At 37.5% G+C, this 17,112-nt stretch overlaps 1 protein-coding gene across 2 annotated transcripts in view; it reads right to left on the bottom strand.

Moving 5' to 3' along the window:
- Positions 1–7,528, bottom strand: part of Mocs2B (Molybdenum cofactor synthesis 2B) — a 38,774-nt gene extending 31,246 nt beyond the window's left edge. For both annotated transcript variants that reach the window (XM_069839681.1, XM_069839682.1), the window contains exons 1-2: positions 7,392–7,528; positions 3,898–4,060 (exon numbers count right to left, since the gene is read on the bottom strand). In XM_069839681.1, coding sequence (XP_069695782.1) covers positions 3,898–4,026 — 129 coding nt within the window. In that variant the 5' untranslated portion in view covers positions 4,027–4,060; positions 7,392–7,528. The remainder of the gene's footprint in view (positions 1–3,897; positions 4,061–7,391) is intronic.
- Positions 7,529–17,112: the final 9,584 nt, after the last annotated feature.

Raw genomic sequence — 17,112 nt, 5'->3', positions numbered from 1 at the left:
CAAGAGATGTTTGAACCTCACAAGTGACGCCAATAAGGCATCACTCATGAGGCAACTAAACCAGTAGATAATGGGGAAGGATGGCCAGTTTCTTTCCCCCTCCATTGCATACACCACTGTCTAGTAACATATACTGTACTAATCAGACTTCAGATGCATACAAACAATGTATTGTTCTTCCACAGTATAGAGAACATATATATACTGTGGTTCTTCCTTTGGTCAACTGAGATGTAATGTCTGATAATAGATGTAGGCAGAACCTAAATCAGAGATAACTAACTTATGAGGAAAAATATATTTGTATATATAAGGTGAGCCATGGAAATGCAAACCAGCACGTGGTATCTGTGTTGTCATCAAGCACTAGTGGGACGGTTCATTTATTAGTAGTTAAGTGTTTGCTGCATATGTATCTACAGAATGTATTATGGTTCAATATATATGTTTTCTACTAAACAACGTGTATTTATGATTCATGTGTATTAACACAGTTGGCTTGTCACGTTCAAAGTAGATCTGAAGAAAGATTCCTGATGTAAAAGCTCCAGGTCGCAGAACAATTCATGCTCTTTACAGGAAGTATTCAGGTTAAGAAAGCAAACACACAGCATAGGGTTCTTAACCCAAAAAAAAAAAAAAAAAAAAAAAAAAAAAAAAAAAAAAAAAAAAAAAAATGATATTATTATAGTTTATCCACAGCCGAAAGAAATTAAACATTGTAAATTCACTATCGTGCTGCTGAGAACCATAACACGCTGTTACTAAGACACAACTGAAACCATAATGCAGTGGCAGGGATATGGAAAATTCACAATACAGCATTATCTGCGGCATCCTGGGGATATCTTTGTTCACGGTTTCACTAATTGGGGGAGCGTGTCAGTCAGATTTATGGCTTTCTGAACTCAACCCTGCAACGAAGGTTCTTTACTTGTGAAACCAAGAGTATGATATACTATGGAAAGCAAATCACATTATCGAATTTTTACAAACAGCTGCTGCTCACACATAATTATGTAAATGAAATTCGCTCTCCCCCTCTTTTTAGAGAATTAACCAACAGGAAGCGTGATTTAGCAGTTCTTCAACATGACTGCACAAGTCATACAATGTTTTCTTGACAGAAATTAAGTGCTCAACTAGTACAGAGTTATTAGTAGGGATTTGTGGCCACCTTGGTCCCCTGATTACTTTCCTACGACTTTTATCTCAGGGACAAATTAAAAGATGTAGTATATAAGACGAACCTCCACATCCCGCAGGAATTGAAAGTTTAATTCATCACCGGAGTGCCACAATTTCCCAACAAGAATTACAGTAAGTGATGGACGGATTCTTGAAAAGAACCAAAAATTTGTGAACAACAAAGGCAGTCAATTTCACCACCTTCTTTCAGAAAACTGGTAATATTTTAACGGCTTTTATTCCATAAATCGTTACGGAAACTACACAGGGTGGAAATGAAATAACCTTTCAGACTGAGAGGGGCAATAAGGTACACATAAATGATTACATTTTGTGATTAAATGCACGGTTAATTAGAAAATTAAGTTTAAAGTTTCAGCAGTCTGGCAACATAGTCGCAAATCGTCTCTTGAGAGACAGATGTAAGAGGTCAATGAACTCGGTGAGTCTCCATACTTCTTAAGTTGCTGTCTACCGAGACATTGCCAAAAGCTCGCTTCGTGCAATGTCTTGAATTTAGGGGGTTTTAAAATGAAATATACACGAAAACGTGTACGCTATTGAAATATGCCACGGGGATAAGTTATTCTTTATTAGATTTCCTATTGATAAGGACAAAAACCACGATTCAACTCACAATAGTTCCGGATATGAAATTGTTAAACATTTGAGGAAAAAAAAAAAAAAAAAAAAACAAAAAAAAACATTCTTTTCTGAAAATCTATGAACTTTCCACCAATATGATATCATAGTTTTTTGTTACATAGAACATGACCTATTCACTCTGGAAATTTGCAAGGCTATTTTACTTTCACCCTGTATATGCATGGTTGCATAAGTGCCACTCTACAACACCCACACATGGCAATAAGCGCCACAGCACAAAAGTTGCATGCAAGTTCACACTTCAATAGCTCTCTCTGTACGCGTCTATTACACAGTTTTTTATTTTATTAAAAGCAGGAGCAGTGGTGACACGTATCACCATCAGTAAAGTATGCTAAGGATTTCACCACCAGCCTTCTCCCCTTGTGTTGTAACTAGATGCATCACTATCCTCTAGCCTGGGCGATTGGCCAAAGGATGATCCCAGACGTCTGGCTGTCTGCTAAGAGGGTGGTCTTCCTTCAGCTGGACCATGTATTACTTGAACCAGTATGGTAAAGTTTTTCCTGACACCTACCAGACAGTAGCATACAGATGGGTGACTAGACACCCCGTAAAGTGGAAAAATGCTTTCTCCCCAATGGTATGCGTCAACGTGACTTCACTAGTCAAGTGTCAGAGTGGAGTCATGACTTGTATAAAAGAGCTGGTCAATGCCAAAAATCTTCAGAAGCCCTTTCAACTTTAAACCATCTGCTTCTCATCTCCCCTTTATCGCTTCAATCCCTCACAATTCTATCCTATGACATTCTGGTCTTCGATCCCCTCCCAATTAGCCTGACTTGCATTGGTCACTGCTTCCTTGAAAACCCTGATCGCGGGCCATTTGTTAGTGGATCTCGTTAGCAGAGAGTAACCCCTCCCCCTTCAGTGGTAGTTGAATTGTGGGTCATTTATTTGCAGAGCTTCGACAGCTGGAGGTGATTCATGTCAGTCATCGAATTGTGGGTCATAGTTTGCAGAGCTTCGATAGATGAAAACCTTCCCCTCTCTGTCTCTCAAATTTCTACCCGCTAAACCCACCCTCACAGGGCAAGCATCATTCTAATCCCAGACACTCCCATTATCCCTCACTGCTCATATCTCTATTTCTAGAATCATCACATCTTTGACTAGCTTCCCTTAGAGTCCTAGGACCAAAAGTTTCAATGTTCGAGATTTTCGCAATGGCACTCCCATTTCCCCTGCTCACGAACTAGTAAAGAACATAAATTGTTGAAATAAATAACTATATCTGTAACCAGAGTTTTTCCTTACTACTTCGTCGCATCACCCCTTCCCCACAAGCTTCGGCTCATCTTGTCCATTACTCCCGTTTCCCCTCTCTCCACCTGTGACCACAGCACAGCAGAGGGACGTCAACAGAGATCAGCACACGACAAATGTGTTTTAGACCTCACAATTCCACCACTGATTTGTCGTGGTTCTGGGTCAGTTCATTAGGTGAATGCATCATGTTATGGTTAGACTTGTGTTTGTCTTGTGGACAGTAACATCATACAAGCACTGCAGCAAGGAAATCACTGTATAATATGGTTCAAAAGTTTGGGTGCTTAATTTTTTGTCATTTGTTCACTTTCTTTTCCCATTCCAGTTTGCTCTATTCTGTTTTACTCAAAAGCAAAGACGAAATTGACCAGCACTACTTCAATTACACATAACTTCATAAACTATTACAACTAAAATTTTGCATTTAACAACAACAACAACTTATTAAGTATCTCTACCAAGTTAATGCATAATATTACTATGTTATAATAAACACACGTAGAGACTACAATTTACTTAGCCTAAAAAGAGATATGTTTGCTTAATTACACTTTGATAATCGAGTATAAAAATGAGAATAACAATAGATTATTTACAAAAGTATGTAAGAATACATGAAAATTCTTAGTAGAGTTTTTAAAATTGTATTTGTAAGATTTTGCATTTGTATTCCAACAGAGGAAACCTTGACATTAAGAAAACAACAACAAATAAATAACAATACATATTAAAGGGAAATAATATTATTATGCCCACAAGAGATTATTCTATTACCTGTTTGTTCTCAAAATTATCTCTTGTTGTTCCAACAAAAAGAGAAATAGCACCACAAGAAGGAGATGAAACCAAGTCTGAAATTTCTTCAACACTAAGTTTCGAGTCCACAACTTTCACAAAATCCATGCTTTATAACAAGCAATCTCTTCAAATAATTAACCTGAAATAAGGTAAATAAGTGAACAAACATTATCTATGTTATTGCAAAGTAGCAAACTTCAATCACAGTCACTGAAAATACAAGAAGTGCTGACATGCGATATTTAAATATTTTTACATAATGAAGACAATCCATACAATGTTGAACAGAATCTTTGGGATGTTACCAAATATGATTACATTAACTTTTTCTTGAAATTAATCTTTTCCAAGGATACTTGAATACTTGCCTGCTTAAATTTCCTAAACACAAAATATAAATTCATGAATGTCAATAGATATGGTCTTTTATTTGGATTATAATCCAATTGTTTTTATCTAAAATACATTTTATTATAAATGGGCATATTTTATACATCTTTCCTGTATACATCGACTTGCAGATACTAAATATGGAAGAAATTCATCAAGGTGTATAGGAGAAATCACTGTAGGCTTACACATAGAATCGGACAGCATGACAAATCATTTTTTCAATACTGGTATTCAGGAGATGCTGATAAAATGTACTTCCGTGAAAATCTCGGAATAGCTGCTTGTAGCATCAAACTAGCTTCTCTAGATAGGGTGATTCAGTGACTATGTTACAAATTTTTAGGAATGACAGAGGAGACAATTATGAACAACTTTTATACAGGAACCTATGTTCGGGAATGTTCTGTTTGGTTGTTACCAACCTAGATATGTTAGTCAGTGTAACCAGCTAGAATCGAACTCACTCCTTTTGAAATTTGGTTGCAGATGATCATTCCTGCAAACGTTTGTGATATCTCATAAACATGGTATAAGCTAGTTGGCATCATAAAATGATATTTTGACTGATCAAATTTTGCATCTTTCCTCGCAACTTGATATGCATTTCGTCTACGGAAGATAAAAAGACAATGGAAGGAAAGTTGCAAGGTTTAATCAGTCAAAATATCATTTACGATGCCAACTAGCTTATACCGCGTTCATGAGAAATCACCAACGTTTGCAGGAACAGGTTGTCTGCAATTAAACTTCAAAAGGATGTATATTATGTTAATGTACTGAAGTACATATGATACACTCTGGGACAAAAAAAAAAACCGGACACTTTAATATTTGCTGGTATTTTGCAAAACATTATCTTCTCATACAATATTATGGTAGCCATCTGTTGTTATGGAGACGTGTATACATTGTTGATTGTTTTTTGTTTTATAAACAAGCCATTACAACCAAATATTCCAATTTTGCTTTCGGAGTCTCAGCTATAACAATTTTGTCTCAACCATTTTGTGCTTCATTATCGTTATCATTCGTTATTTCTTTATTTTTACATTTTCTGAGTTTAAGTGGGGTTGTAACATTTGTCTTAAAACAAGATGCGACCTGAAGATGTGGCTCGAGCTGTAGCCCTTTACGATGATGGATGCAGTGTACGTTACATTGCAAATGTTATGAATATGGCTAGAAGCACAACCCATGATGCCATAAAACGGTATAGAGAGACCCTAGAATATACCAGAAGACCAGGTTCGGGTCGTCCAAGAGCTACAAATCCAAATGAAGACAGGTATATGGTGTTGAGCGTTCTTAGGGAGCGCAACCTGCCAGCTACTAGTGTAGCCCAGCAATTTGTTAACATGCACGGACGCCCAATTTCGGCCAAAACAGTTAGAAGGAGGTTGAAAGCAAGTGGACTGATATCAAGTAGACCTGCAACTGTCCCAGACTTCTCAGGATGCATCGAGTTGAAGGACTGTGTTTTGCAAATGATCACAGGGATTGGAGAAATCGGCAGTGGAGCTGTGTTCTGTTCACCGATGAGTCCCGTTTCAATCTGTGCTCACCTGATGGACGTGAAAGAGTTTGCAGAAGGAGGGGAGAACGATTTTCACAGTGTTGCACTTCCGAAAATGTGCCGTATGGAGGTGGTGGAGTGATGGTTTGGGCAGGATTGTGTACGGATGCTCGTACAGAGTTGGTTTTTGTTGAAAAATGGAAGACTAACAGCTGATAGGTATATAAATGAATGTTTGGTGATCATGTTGTGCCATTTGGCCAATTTGTAGGCGATAATTTTGTTTTAATGCATGATAATGCACGGCCGCATATTGCCCATGTGGTCGGAGATTATCTCCAAGAAGTGGGAATCCATGTTCTTCCATGGCCAGCAAGGAGTCCAGACATGAACCCAATTGAACACGTGTGGGACATGCTGGGACGGCGTGTTAAGAATAGACGACCGAGACCAGAATCGTTACAAGAGTTGAGGCGAGCACTTGGCGAAGAATGGGAACTGATTCCTCAAGAAGACATTGCTAACCAAATTGAGAGCATGCCAAGACGTATGGATGCAGTTATTCAAGCCAGAGGGGGTAATACCCGTTACTAAAAAGAGTTTTTAATGTTTAAGGCACCATAAAATGAAAAAAACAGTTAGACCAAACGATGCCATAGTTACACGCCCTTTGTAATTTTTTGTAAATTTTCTCATCAGAGATTTTTTTTTTTTTCAAATGTTGTCATATAAGGTGCTAAATGAAACATTATTTTGTTTAAATGGGTTTTGCTTCATTTTGAAATAATTGGCAACAAAATAAAAGCAAATATAGAAGTGTCCGGTTTTTTTTGTCCCTGAGTGTATTTCCATGCAGATATTCTGCGTCATCATACGATGAAAGAGTAATGGAACGGAGAAAAATTCTCTCCGGTGCCGGAATTTGAACCCGGGTTTTCAGCTCTACGTGCTGATGCTTTATCCACTAAGCCACACCGGATACCCACCCCGGCGTCGGACAGAATAATCTCAGATTAAGTTCCAACTCTTGGTTCCCTCTAGTCGCCACCCTCTTATTCCGTCGGATCCCGGCCAACTAGTCACTCATAACGAGTGCACCTCAGCACATGTGTGGACTTCAGTCCTATGTTCATAGACATCTATGACGTAGTGCAGAGGGCGGCCACTAGAGGGAACCCAAGAGTTGGAACTTAATCTGAGACGATTCTGTCCAATGCCGGGGTGGGTATCCGGTGTGGCTTAGTGGATAAAGCATCAGCACGTAGAGCTGAAAACCCGGGTTCAAATCCCGGCGCAGGAGAGAATTTTTCTATGTTCCATTACTCTTTCATCGTTCAAAAGGATGGCCTAGAGTTCGATTCTAGCTGGTTGCAGTGACTAAAATATTTAGGCTTGTAACTACCAAATGAAAGTTTTCTGGACATAGGTTTCTATATGAAAGTTGTCCATTACTGTCTCCTCTATCATCCAAGAGTTTGTAACATAGTCACTGAATCACCCTGTATATCATACTATTTCGTATAATGAGAAAGACTGAAAATAATTTTTAACCCATTAAATTTACCTCCACTGAGTGGTGGAATAACTGCTACTTGATCTCCTTCTTTAAGTTTTATTTCAGCTCCTGATACAGCATACTCTTCATTAATTGCTAAAATTAAATTTCCTTGAATTGATTCCAAAGAAAAGTTCTTCACAATTTCACCTAAGAGAGAATCATACGATGTTAATGATTGTATAAGTAACTGGCTTTCTTTCGTGCCACTGAGTTCTCTTGCTTTAGCAAAAAATAAGACTTGAATCTTGACAACAGATGCGTCTCCCATTACAATTCACCTGCAAAGTAAAAACAAAAATTAAGAACATTACAACATAAAAACATGAACATTGACAAAGAAGAATCATCTTAAAACTTTTTCGTATATACGAGGCGCATCCAGAAAGTAAGTTTCCCGATTTTTTCCCCTTGAAAGTAAATGTAATTAGCCGTGTCAATTGCGCATGCATAACAGATCCATGACGTATCAATCCTATGCCAGCCGGACAGGTCCTGCCTGGTGCCAGTAGTGTGGCAGCAGTGGTCCGAAATGGAAGCTCTTAGTCCTTCTCCCGCCGCCTGCGAGGTTCGGTCGGTGATAAAGTTCTTTAATGCACAAAGCATTGCGCCAATTGAAATTCATCGGCAGCTCTGTCAGGTCTATGGGCTGAACATCATGAGTAAGCAGATGGTGCGTCGCTGGTGTAGGCAGTTTTCCGAAGGTCATCAAAGTGTCCATGATGAAGAGCGCAGTGGACAACCGTCCTTCATCAATGATGATCATGTTGAGCTGGTGCGGCAGTGCATCATGGAGAACCGTCGCTTCACGATTACGGAGCTGAGCAGCTATTTTCCGCAGATATCACGATCCTTGTTGCATGAGATTGTCACTAAGCATCTGCTGTTCAAAAAAGTGTGTGCCAGGTGGGTGCCGAAAAACCTGACACCCGAACACAAAATGCAATGTTTAGGAGCAGCACTGACATTTCTGCAACGGTATCATGATGATGGCAACAAGTTCCTCGACAGGACTGTCACGGGCGATGAGACTTGGATTTCGCACTTTACCCCGGAAACCAAGCAGCAGTCAATGCATTGGTGGCATAGTGGATCTCCGGTCAGGACGAAATTCAAACAGACACTGTCAGTACGGAAAGTGATGTGCACGATGTTCTGGGACAGGACGGGCATTCTGCTCATTGACTTCCTTCCAAGAGGTGAAACAGTGAACGCTGACCGTTACTGTGAAACACTGCAAAAATTGCGATGTGCCATTCAAAACAAGAGGCGTGGAATGCTTACTGCAGGTGCTGTGCTCCTCCATGACAATGCTCGTCCACATATGGCTCGGCGCACAGCAGCTGTTTTGACGGAATTTGGCTGGGAGTTGTTTGATCATCCACTCTACAGTCCTGATCTTGCTCCCAGCGATTTTCATGTTTTCTTGCACCTCAAAAAATTCCTGTCCTCTGGTGAGGGTTTTGGCAACGACTAAGAGCTGAAGACGTCTGTCACACGCTGGTTCCATTCACAGGCGGCAGAGTTCTACGACAGAGGGATACAAAAGCTGATCCCACGATACAACAAGTGTCTCAATTCTGATGGTGGCTATGTTGAAAAATAGCTGAAACATTGCTCTACCTGTTGCCAATAAATGTTTTCCTGAAAGTGTGTTTTTTTTTAAATAGGGAAACTTACTTTCTGGATGCACCTCGTATATGCAAATTCGCAGTATAATGACTGCAATTTCAACAAGTAGCAGGGTTGCCAAAATTCCACATTTTTGGAACGAGGACCAGACCCAACACTGGTTTTTACTGAAAAAAACTTGTAAAAATTAAAATGTTCTTATTAATTATTATATTCACAAAACCTTAAATCTTTCTATATGTATTTTAAGGCTAAGAGCAAAGTGAGTAGCCAGTAAAACAATTATTATGATTTAACCTCATCATCACATCCAAAATTAGATAATTCAATTGCTAAGACTGCATCCATGGTCTGTTGGTCAGCATGCTGGCTTCCAGATCTGAAGGTCCCAGGTTCGATTGATCCTGGACAAAGTTCTTGGGGAATTTTCGTTGAAGAAAAATGTTCCCTGAGTGTCTAAAATCTGGAAATTTATATGAATGCGAGAGTAGATGTGAGTGTGCTGGATTATTAATTAACCAGTCTTTGAATAAAATATAATACATCAGAATATTGTCGCTGGGCAGAAACCTGAACACAAGTTTCAATGTGAGCTCAACCAGAAAGCACTAGGAGATACTAGAAAGTTCACAATTAATTAAGAAAAGAAAAATCATTTAATCTGAATGAGCTATACATTAGGACGAATTGAAAGAAAAAAATAATTCCTAAATTAAAAATGTAAGGGTGTACAAAAGTAGTCTTGTAATGTCTACTTTAAACAATAAAAAAAAACAAGGTCTCTAATTACATTTTTTGATCAAGCCACAGAAGGCCTAAAGATCAGCACATAAAGTAAAATTTTTATTTATTTTTTTATTTTCATAATTCTTCGATGTATGGTCAATGGGCTTAAGTTACTTTCTTTTTACAATCTTTAGTTTCTGATAAGCTATTAAAAACAAAAACTTCAGTTTTTATTTGGTATTATAGACTAGTGTCTGGGTGGAATACAAGTCATAACAAAATAAAATGTTCAATTTGCCTTAAGTCTTATTTTCTAACACTTTGCCGGTATTAATGGTTCATATCAACATATGTCCTTAGTATCATCATTGGAGATGTACTGGAGAAATGTTATGTTGACCACTTAAGATTTTTAACTGTTATTAATGGGAAAGCTTGTGAGACTTATATTTCTACTGTTGTTACATTCATTCTGTAAAGTAACTCATTAAATTAATATACAAAGACATTAATAATCAAAATGTTATATTCAAATCGCAAGGAAAGGAATGGAACATTTTATTTCAAAATCCACATGTGATTCCTCATTTACCACGGAAATCTTCTGCAGCAGCATTCAGACTGGCCACAGGATATATCGATCTTCAAATTGTCCAATATGTGACTTACAAAAATAAATAGATTTAGACCTTGAAAATATCTATGAAAAATACTCAAGTGCAAGAGGACAAATGCCTTTGTTCCCAATCGTCTGGCAACAGCATTCTAGAATATGAAAGAATAGCATTAACGAGTTATTGAAAGTGTTGTAAGACATTTTCTTGTAGAAAGAAAATGGTTCTTTATTACGAGTACAAATGCAAGTTCACATTGACAAAGGTAGGCAAATGTTTTTAATAGAAGTATTTTCTGTAGGTATTTATATTTTAATATAAAATAGACATTTTGCATCACTCTATAGATTAGAATTAAATTAAAATCGTGATTTTAGTGGCTGATATTTATTTACTACATACAACTGGTTCTTCGAATTACAATTCTCACAACAATGAATGCTATGATGATAGTAATTATTGTCATCACTGCCAGATGAACTAAAAAAAATTGCCAGATAACATATTATTTGAGGAAAACATCTGATAAAAGATCGCAAAACAATACTAAATTACGTATTTAAAGGTATGTTTACATTGTACGATACATAGTCCGCCATTATAAAAATATGCTTACTGTAACATTTCCTCCGGAGAAATGAAGAGTAATAAATTCTTGATTGCTGTACAAGGAAGTCTGAACATTCGAATGCACTTTCTCACTTACAGTTTTTCAGGCAAGAATATTCACATGCCAGACAGTGTAATACAATCTTTAATATTTAAAAATCAAGTCACTGTTTGTCTCTCATTATGAGCAACAAAGTGCACTACATTTCTACATACCTGTCACTTTATTTCATAAGCTAGTGACTTTCAAGATCTACCGATTTTTAAAGCAACTAAATAATGAAAATTGGGATTAAAATGACTTCAGTAAGAGTTTTTAAACATACGACACAATAATGAAAAAAAAAAAAACACGCACGCACACGCACACGCACACACACACACACACACACACACACACACACACACACACACACACACGAGTGTGTATGTATATATATGAGCTGCTGTCAGGAAGTCAAAAGGAGGACAGCAATCGCAAAGGAAACTTTTAACAGAAAAAAGAGCATCTTCTGCAGACATCTGGGATATCTGGAAAAATAACTAAGGAAGAGACTAGTGAAGTGCTTTGAGTGGAGTGTGGCATTATAAGGCAGAAACATGGATGTTACGACGAAGTGAAGAGAAGAGACTACAAGCATTTGAAATATGGATATGGAGAACAATGGAGCATGTGAAATGGACAGACAGAATAATAAATGAAGCTGTGCTGGAAAGACTGGGTGAAGAAAGAATAATGCTGAAACTGATCAGGAAGAGAAAAAGGAATTGGCTGGGTCACTGACTAAGAAGAAACTGCTCACTGAAGGATGCAATGGAAGGAATGGTGAACGGAAGAAAAGTTCGAGGGAGAAGAAGATATCAAATGATAGACAACATTAAAATACATGGATAAAATGTGGAGACTAAGAGGAAGGCAGAAAATAGGAAAGATTTCAGATTGCTGGGTTTAGAGTGAAAGACCTGCCCTTGGGCAGAAAACTATGACTGAATATATGAAGGGTTCAGAACCATAGTGGGCCAAGCGCAATTTACTAAAACCGAAGAAAACAAGGATTAAAATGAGGTTATTACCATAATTCAATGGAAACATATAGCAAGTAATGTAAAGTATACACATTAAAACTAAATGCTATGTCAATCTTCATTAAACTATGCTATTCACTTAACTTTAACTCCGTTTTTAATAAATGGCGTTTGCCCACTATGGCTCTGAACCCTTCATATATATATATATGTAATTTTCCAGAATGTGAAAAATGGCATGTAACTGCTAATTCACACAATATTCAAGGTGGGTAGTCTATGTCTATATTTGTATTTTACATTGCTTAAAGTTCAATAACATCATAAGGATTATGTGCAGTACACAATACTTTAGCATATGAGCTGGTAATCATAAATAAAGGCCTGCCACTATGTCCATAGAGGATTGTCTTGTTCTTCTTATCGGAATTCCAATATACCTGTGCTGCAGACATAGAGCAAATGTTTTTTTGTATGCTAGTACTAACTACTGTAGAATGCTGTCAACACATCTCGCTTATCACGATTACATCATAATCAGGACTTAGGAGTCCAGATCGCTACTAAACGTAGTTCTACAGTACACTACACCTTGGAGGTGAAACACAAAGGAACAGTCAGCTTGTGTGCATTGAAACATACATCAGAAACAGGCCATCCATGGTGAAAAAAAAAGGAGATTATGAAGATGACAAAGATGTGTGTGCATCCAATGCCAACCCACTTCACTGTGATTCGGGTTCCGCATATTGCGGATAGATGGCAGGATTGTGACCCATTTTCAAGTTGCACACCACTTCGGCAGGCCACACTTTGCGTGATGTGCATCTGTGTGGAAAGTTATGACATGTACTAGGATGAGTGTATGTAGGGAATAGATGAAGATAATGGAGATGAGAAAGGGAGAATGGAAAACCTGGTGCTAGCACGTAGTCTACTCCTGCCAAATAGCACCAAGGAGACAGCCAGGCTTAACATCTCTGTCAGACAGATGAATTACTATCAACAGTGACATATACGTTCTCTTCATATGCACTGTGGAGAGATTTGGGATTTAACCCATACATACATACATACGGGCTATTCCATATGAAATCGATCAGTAAAAAACCTCGCATTTTTTTTATACTCTAATTTTTTCCCTATTTATACAAGGTGCTGAGGACAGTGCATTTTCAAAAATATACTATCGAAAGTCAAATGGTTTTCGTACTGTTGAGCGACAAATTTAGCGTATTTTATAAAAACAAGCCTCTTTCAGCGCTCAGAACTCTGGAACCATTTACTGCAGAACATTGAACGGGAGCTCATTTTGAAGCTGACATTTGGTAGGTTATGTTAAGAAGTAATCCTTATGTTTATTGTATACAGAGAGACAGATAATCTGATTTTACTTACTTTTAGGCTTTTTGCCAATTTGTAAAAATGTAAAAAATATTGAGAAAAAACCTTGCATTATTAAGAGGGACTTCGGGATTGTTTGCTTACTGGTTCGGCAATAAGTTTCGAGGGTATTAAATAAATTATTTTCACACGCCTAGACTTGAACGGCGCAGTACTGCAAGCACTGGCCGAGAGCTGAGAGCGTTGGGCATCATTTTACATTTTACTCCTGTGTTTATGAAAACTTGTGACAAAGCTAGCCCAGCTATGCGCTACTACACGAAACATCACGTGTTTGTCTCCTGGCCTTGCTTGTCTCAGCTAGCTCCCGTCTCACAGTCAGCTGGTTACTTCACGCGCATACTATTTATTTTCTTTATTTGATATTTTCAATACTTTCTTATCAATGGTACACCAGTAAAAAATATGTGTTTATTTGTACTTTCAATGCGGAATCTAACCATATATTTTAAAAATATTTTTTCGTGGTCAAAGGTGTCTTAATGAAGAAAAATCTAAATTTCCCCATTTCCATAAAAAGTAAGAAAAACTGTTTACATGTCAATATAAACTTTAATTTCTGAGCATCAAAATAAACCATGATTTTGATCATTGGGTGAAAGGGTTTCGGAGCCACAACAGTTTAAAATTGCTAATTATATGAAAATACGATAAATGTAAATATTTTTAATTTAAACACTATGAAGTTCTGATGCCTCAAACTTTGCACAAAGCATTGTATCACAGTTCTCTACGTACAAAAAAAGTTTCATTGTATTTAAAAATTGCAAGGTCAATTTTCTCTATATTTCGGTCGATTTGAGATGGAATAGCCCATACATAGATACATACATACATACACAGTGTTCTGTCAAATGGCAAGTTTTTCACTGCAAACCCAGCTTTCTCCAATCTTTTCTATTTTCTGCCTTCCTTTTAGTCTCCATATATGATCTTTATATCTTAATGTCGTTCTATCATCTGATATCTTCTTCTGTCCCAACTCTTATCCTGTTCATCATTTCTTCCAGTGCATCCTTCAGTAGGCAGTTTCCTCCCAGCCAGTGACCCAACCAATTTCTTTTTCTCTTCCTGATCAGTTTCAGCATCATTCTTTTTTCATCTACTCTTTCCAACACAGCTTCACTTCTTATTCTGTCAGTCCATTTCACACACTCCATCCTTCTCCATACCCACAATTCACATTTCAAATGTTTTTAGGAGTTTCTCTTCAATTTGTCGTAATGTCCATGTTTCTGACCCATACAATGCCATACTCCACACAAAGCACTTCACTAGTCTCTTCCTTAGTTCTTTTTCTGGAGGTCCGAAGAAGATGCTCCTTTTTCTATTAAAAGCTTTCTTTGCCATTTCTATTCTTCTTTCGACTTCCTAGCAGCAGCCTATGTCTCTGCTTATAGTACACTCCAAGTATTTGAAGCTGTCCACTTGCTCTACTGCTTCATTTAGTATCTGCATGTTAACCTTCTTTATTTTTCTTCTGACAACCATAGTTTTCGTCTTGTTTGCATTTATATTCATCCTATACTGCTCACAGTTGTCATTTAGCTCCACTAGCATATCTCTTAGTATGGTCTCTTCTTCTGCTAACAATGCCACATCATCAGCAAATTTTATGCAGTTTAAACTCATCATGCCATGTTTGCAGTTTTTCTTGGGAAAGATAAATGCGGTAGCTTCCCATTGCTTTCAGCACACAATTCTGTCTTTAGCATCTTAAAAGGTACCAGGGGGCCTCAGCATGGAGTGAGGCGAGTGGATTTGACTAATTAGTCCTCCGGACTTCACAGAAATCCACCACAAGGGTTAAATATCAGAACTCAATATAGTGATCAGAAGTTGTGCACTACCACCTCTCCTAGTACTCAGTTAGAAATTTTACTCTCTGGGAATCTAACTTGGGCTGGCTAGTCTGGAGGCAGATGTGCTACCACAGAGCTAACTCGGTAGACTGTTGACATAGATGTTAATATCACAAATGTAATTAACAATACTGCAAAAAGGTCGAGTCACACTGCCAACAACTGAAGTCAAGTAGAAACTGCATATCATTGATAGGTTGTCAACCCTTCTATCACTCACCAAAGTTCCAAATTTGGAACCATATAAGGCAATTGTGTTAAGGCACTTCCAAAAGGCTGTAACTAACACATCACTTGGCACATCTCATGCATTCTAATCGAGAAAGTTTACCACCAATCTATCCAGATCAGGAGGAGAAAGCTAGGGTATATGCTGCACCATTTGATCCCTATGAATCACATTATTGCTTTTGACACTGAAAACGAATCATTTCCTAGATCTTTCTTCTTGCCCTGTGCTCCAGATGTGTGGTGGAAAGCTATGAAGAAAACAAGAACACTGAAAAGTTTAAACTGCTTTTATTGCTCACTTTATTATCATCCTGCAAGTTCTATATCAACTGAAAGAGTTTTCTCACATTTTTCTTCCATTCAGAATAAGCTCAGAAACAGATTTGACATGAAATGATAAGAAAATTAATGTCATTATAAAGTAATTAATTTGTCACATAAAGACAGCAGGAACATATTTTGATTGGTAGACTGCAGTTCGATTTTTTTAGACATAGCAGGTGTTGTGCCCAAGGATTATAAGCAATCATAACTTTGTTATGACCATAAGCAATATATTTTCACTTTATTTTAAAGTAATGAAATCGTACTTATTAAAATATTCACTTGAAGACATGCCTTTGACATACGACAGAGATCGCTTCCTTTTTCGACAGATTACCGTATAGTTTACCGGCGTCAGCAGAAGCTGAAAATCCAGTCCTTGAACAAGACAGAAATGCGTACGCTTGCATTCTTTAGCACGAACTCAGTCTTAGCAACAGCTGACATATAACGAAAGATACATATATTATGCAGCGTCTCTCGCGAGACTTTTAATTGACGATGATTCCGAACTCTGGATTTCGGAATCGAGAAGTTTTACAAATTTTTGTTATGCCAATTCTGACACCAATTTTTGTTGTACCATATCTGACACCAGAATTTTTTATACCATATCTGACACCAAAATTTATTGTTGAGCTCTATCACATCTGACACCAGTATTTTGTCGTGCCACTTGCCACGACTTGCTTATCTTTGAGATAATCGCGAGTTATCTCTATCAAGATAACACAAACGAATCAGACACTGTGTTATACTTCCTAACTCTCTGATAATTTATAAACTGTACTTGCTTATGGATAGGAGGGATTCCTACTTAGAATGTGATCTCAGGCTTTCGAAATAATCACAAGTGTAGAAATTCACTATTACTAAGTTTATTAACAAGATATCAATTTACTACAGATAGATTATTAAATATTGAGATTGGACGATTTAGAAAGTATAAAAATTTCTGTTAATTTTAAAGTACCAAGATGAACTAGTTAAATGTAAAGTCTAAAGATTGAACTGATGATTTTACTTACAGTAGACAGTAGGGCGAACCCTGGTGCTGTTCACAGATGATGCCATTCTTCTTCCTAGACGTCAGGAAGTTACGACCGCTACTGCATGACCGCTGTCTTACCAATAACTAATGACCGCGTTTTGGACGTTTCATGTCCATCTATAAATTCTGGAACCGCGTCTTTTGTGACGTAACAGAGTGACGCTGTTTTATCCGCGAATCTTCTAAAAAGACGGTATTGCATTCACTAAATACCACGCTTCTGATTCTTAATCATTATTTCAAATCGGCGT

Source organism: Periplaneta americana, chromosome 11, assembly GCF_040183065.1.
Source record: "Periplaneta americana isolate PAMFEO1 chromosome 11, P.americana_PAMFEO1_priV1, whole genome shotgun sequence".
NCBI classification, from domain to species: Eukaryota; Metazoa; Arthropoda; class Insecta; order Blattodea; family Blattidae; genus Periplaneta; species Periplaneta americana.
This window is presented reverse-complemented; position numbering and strand designations above follow the sequence as displayed.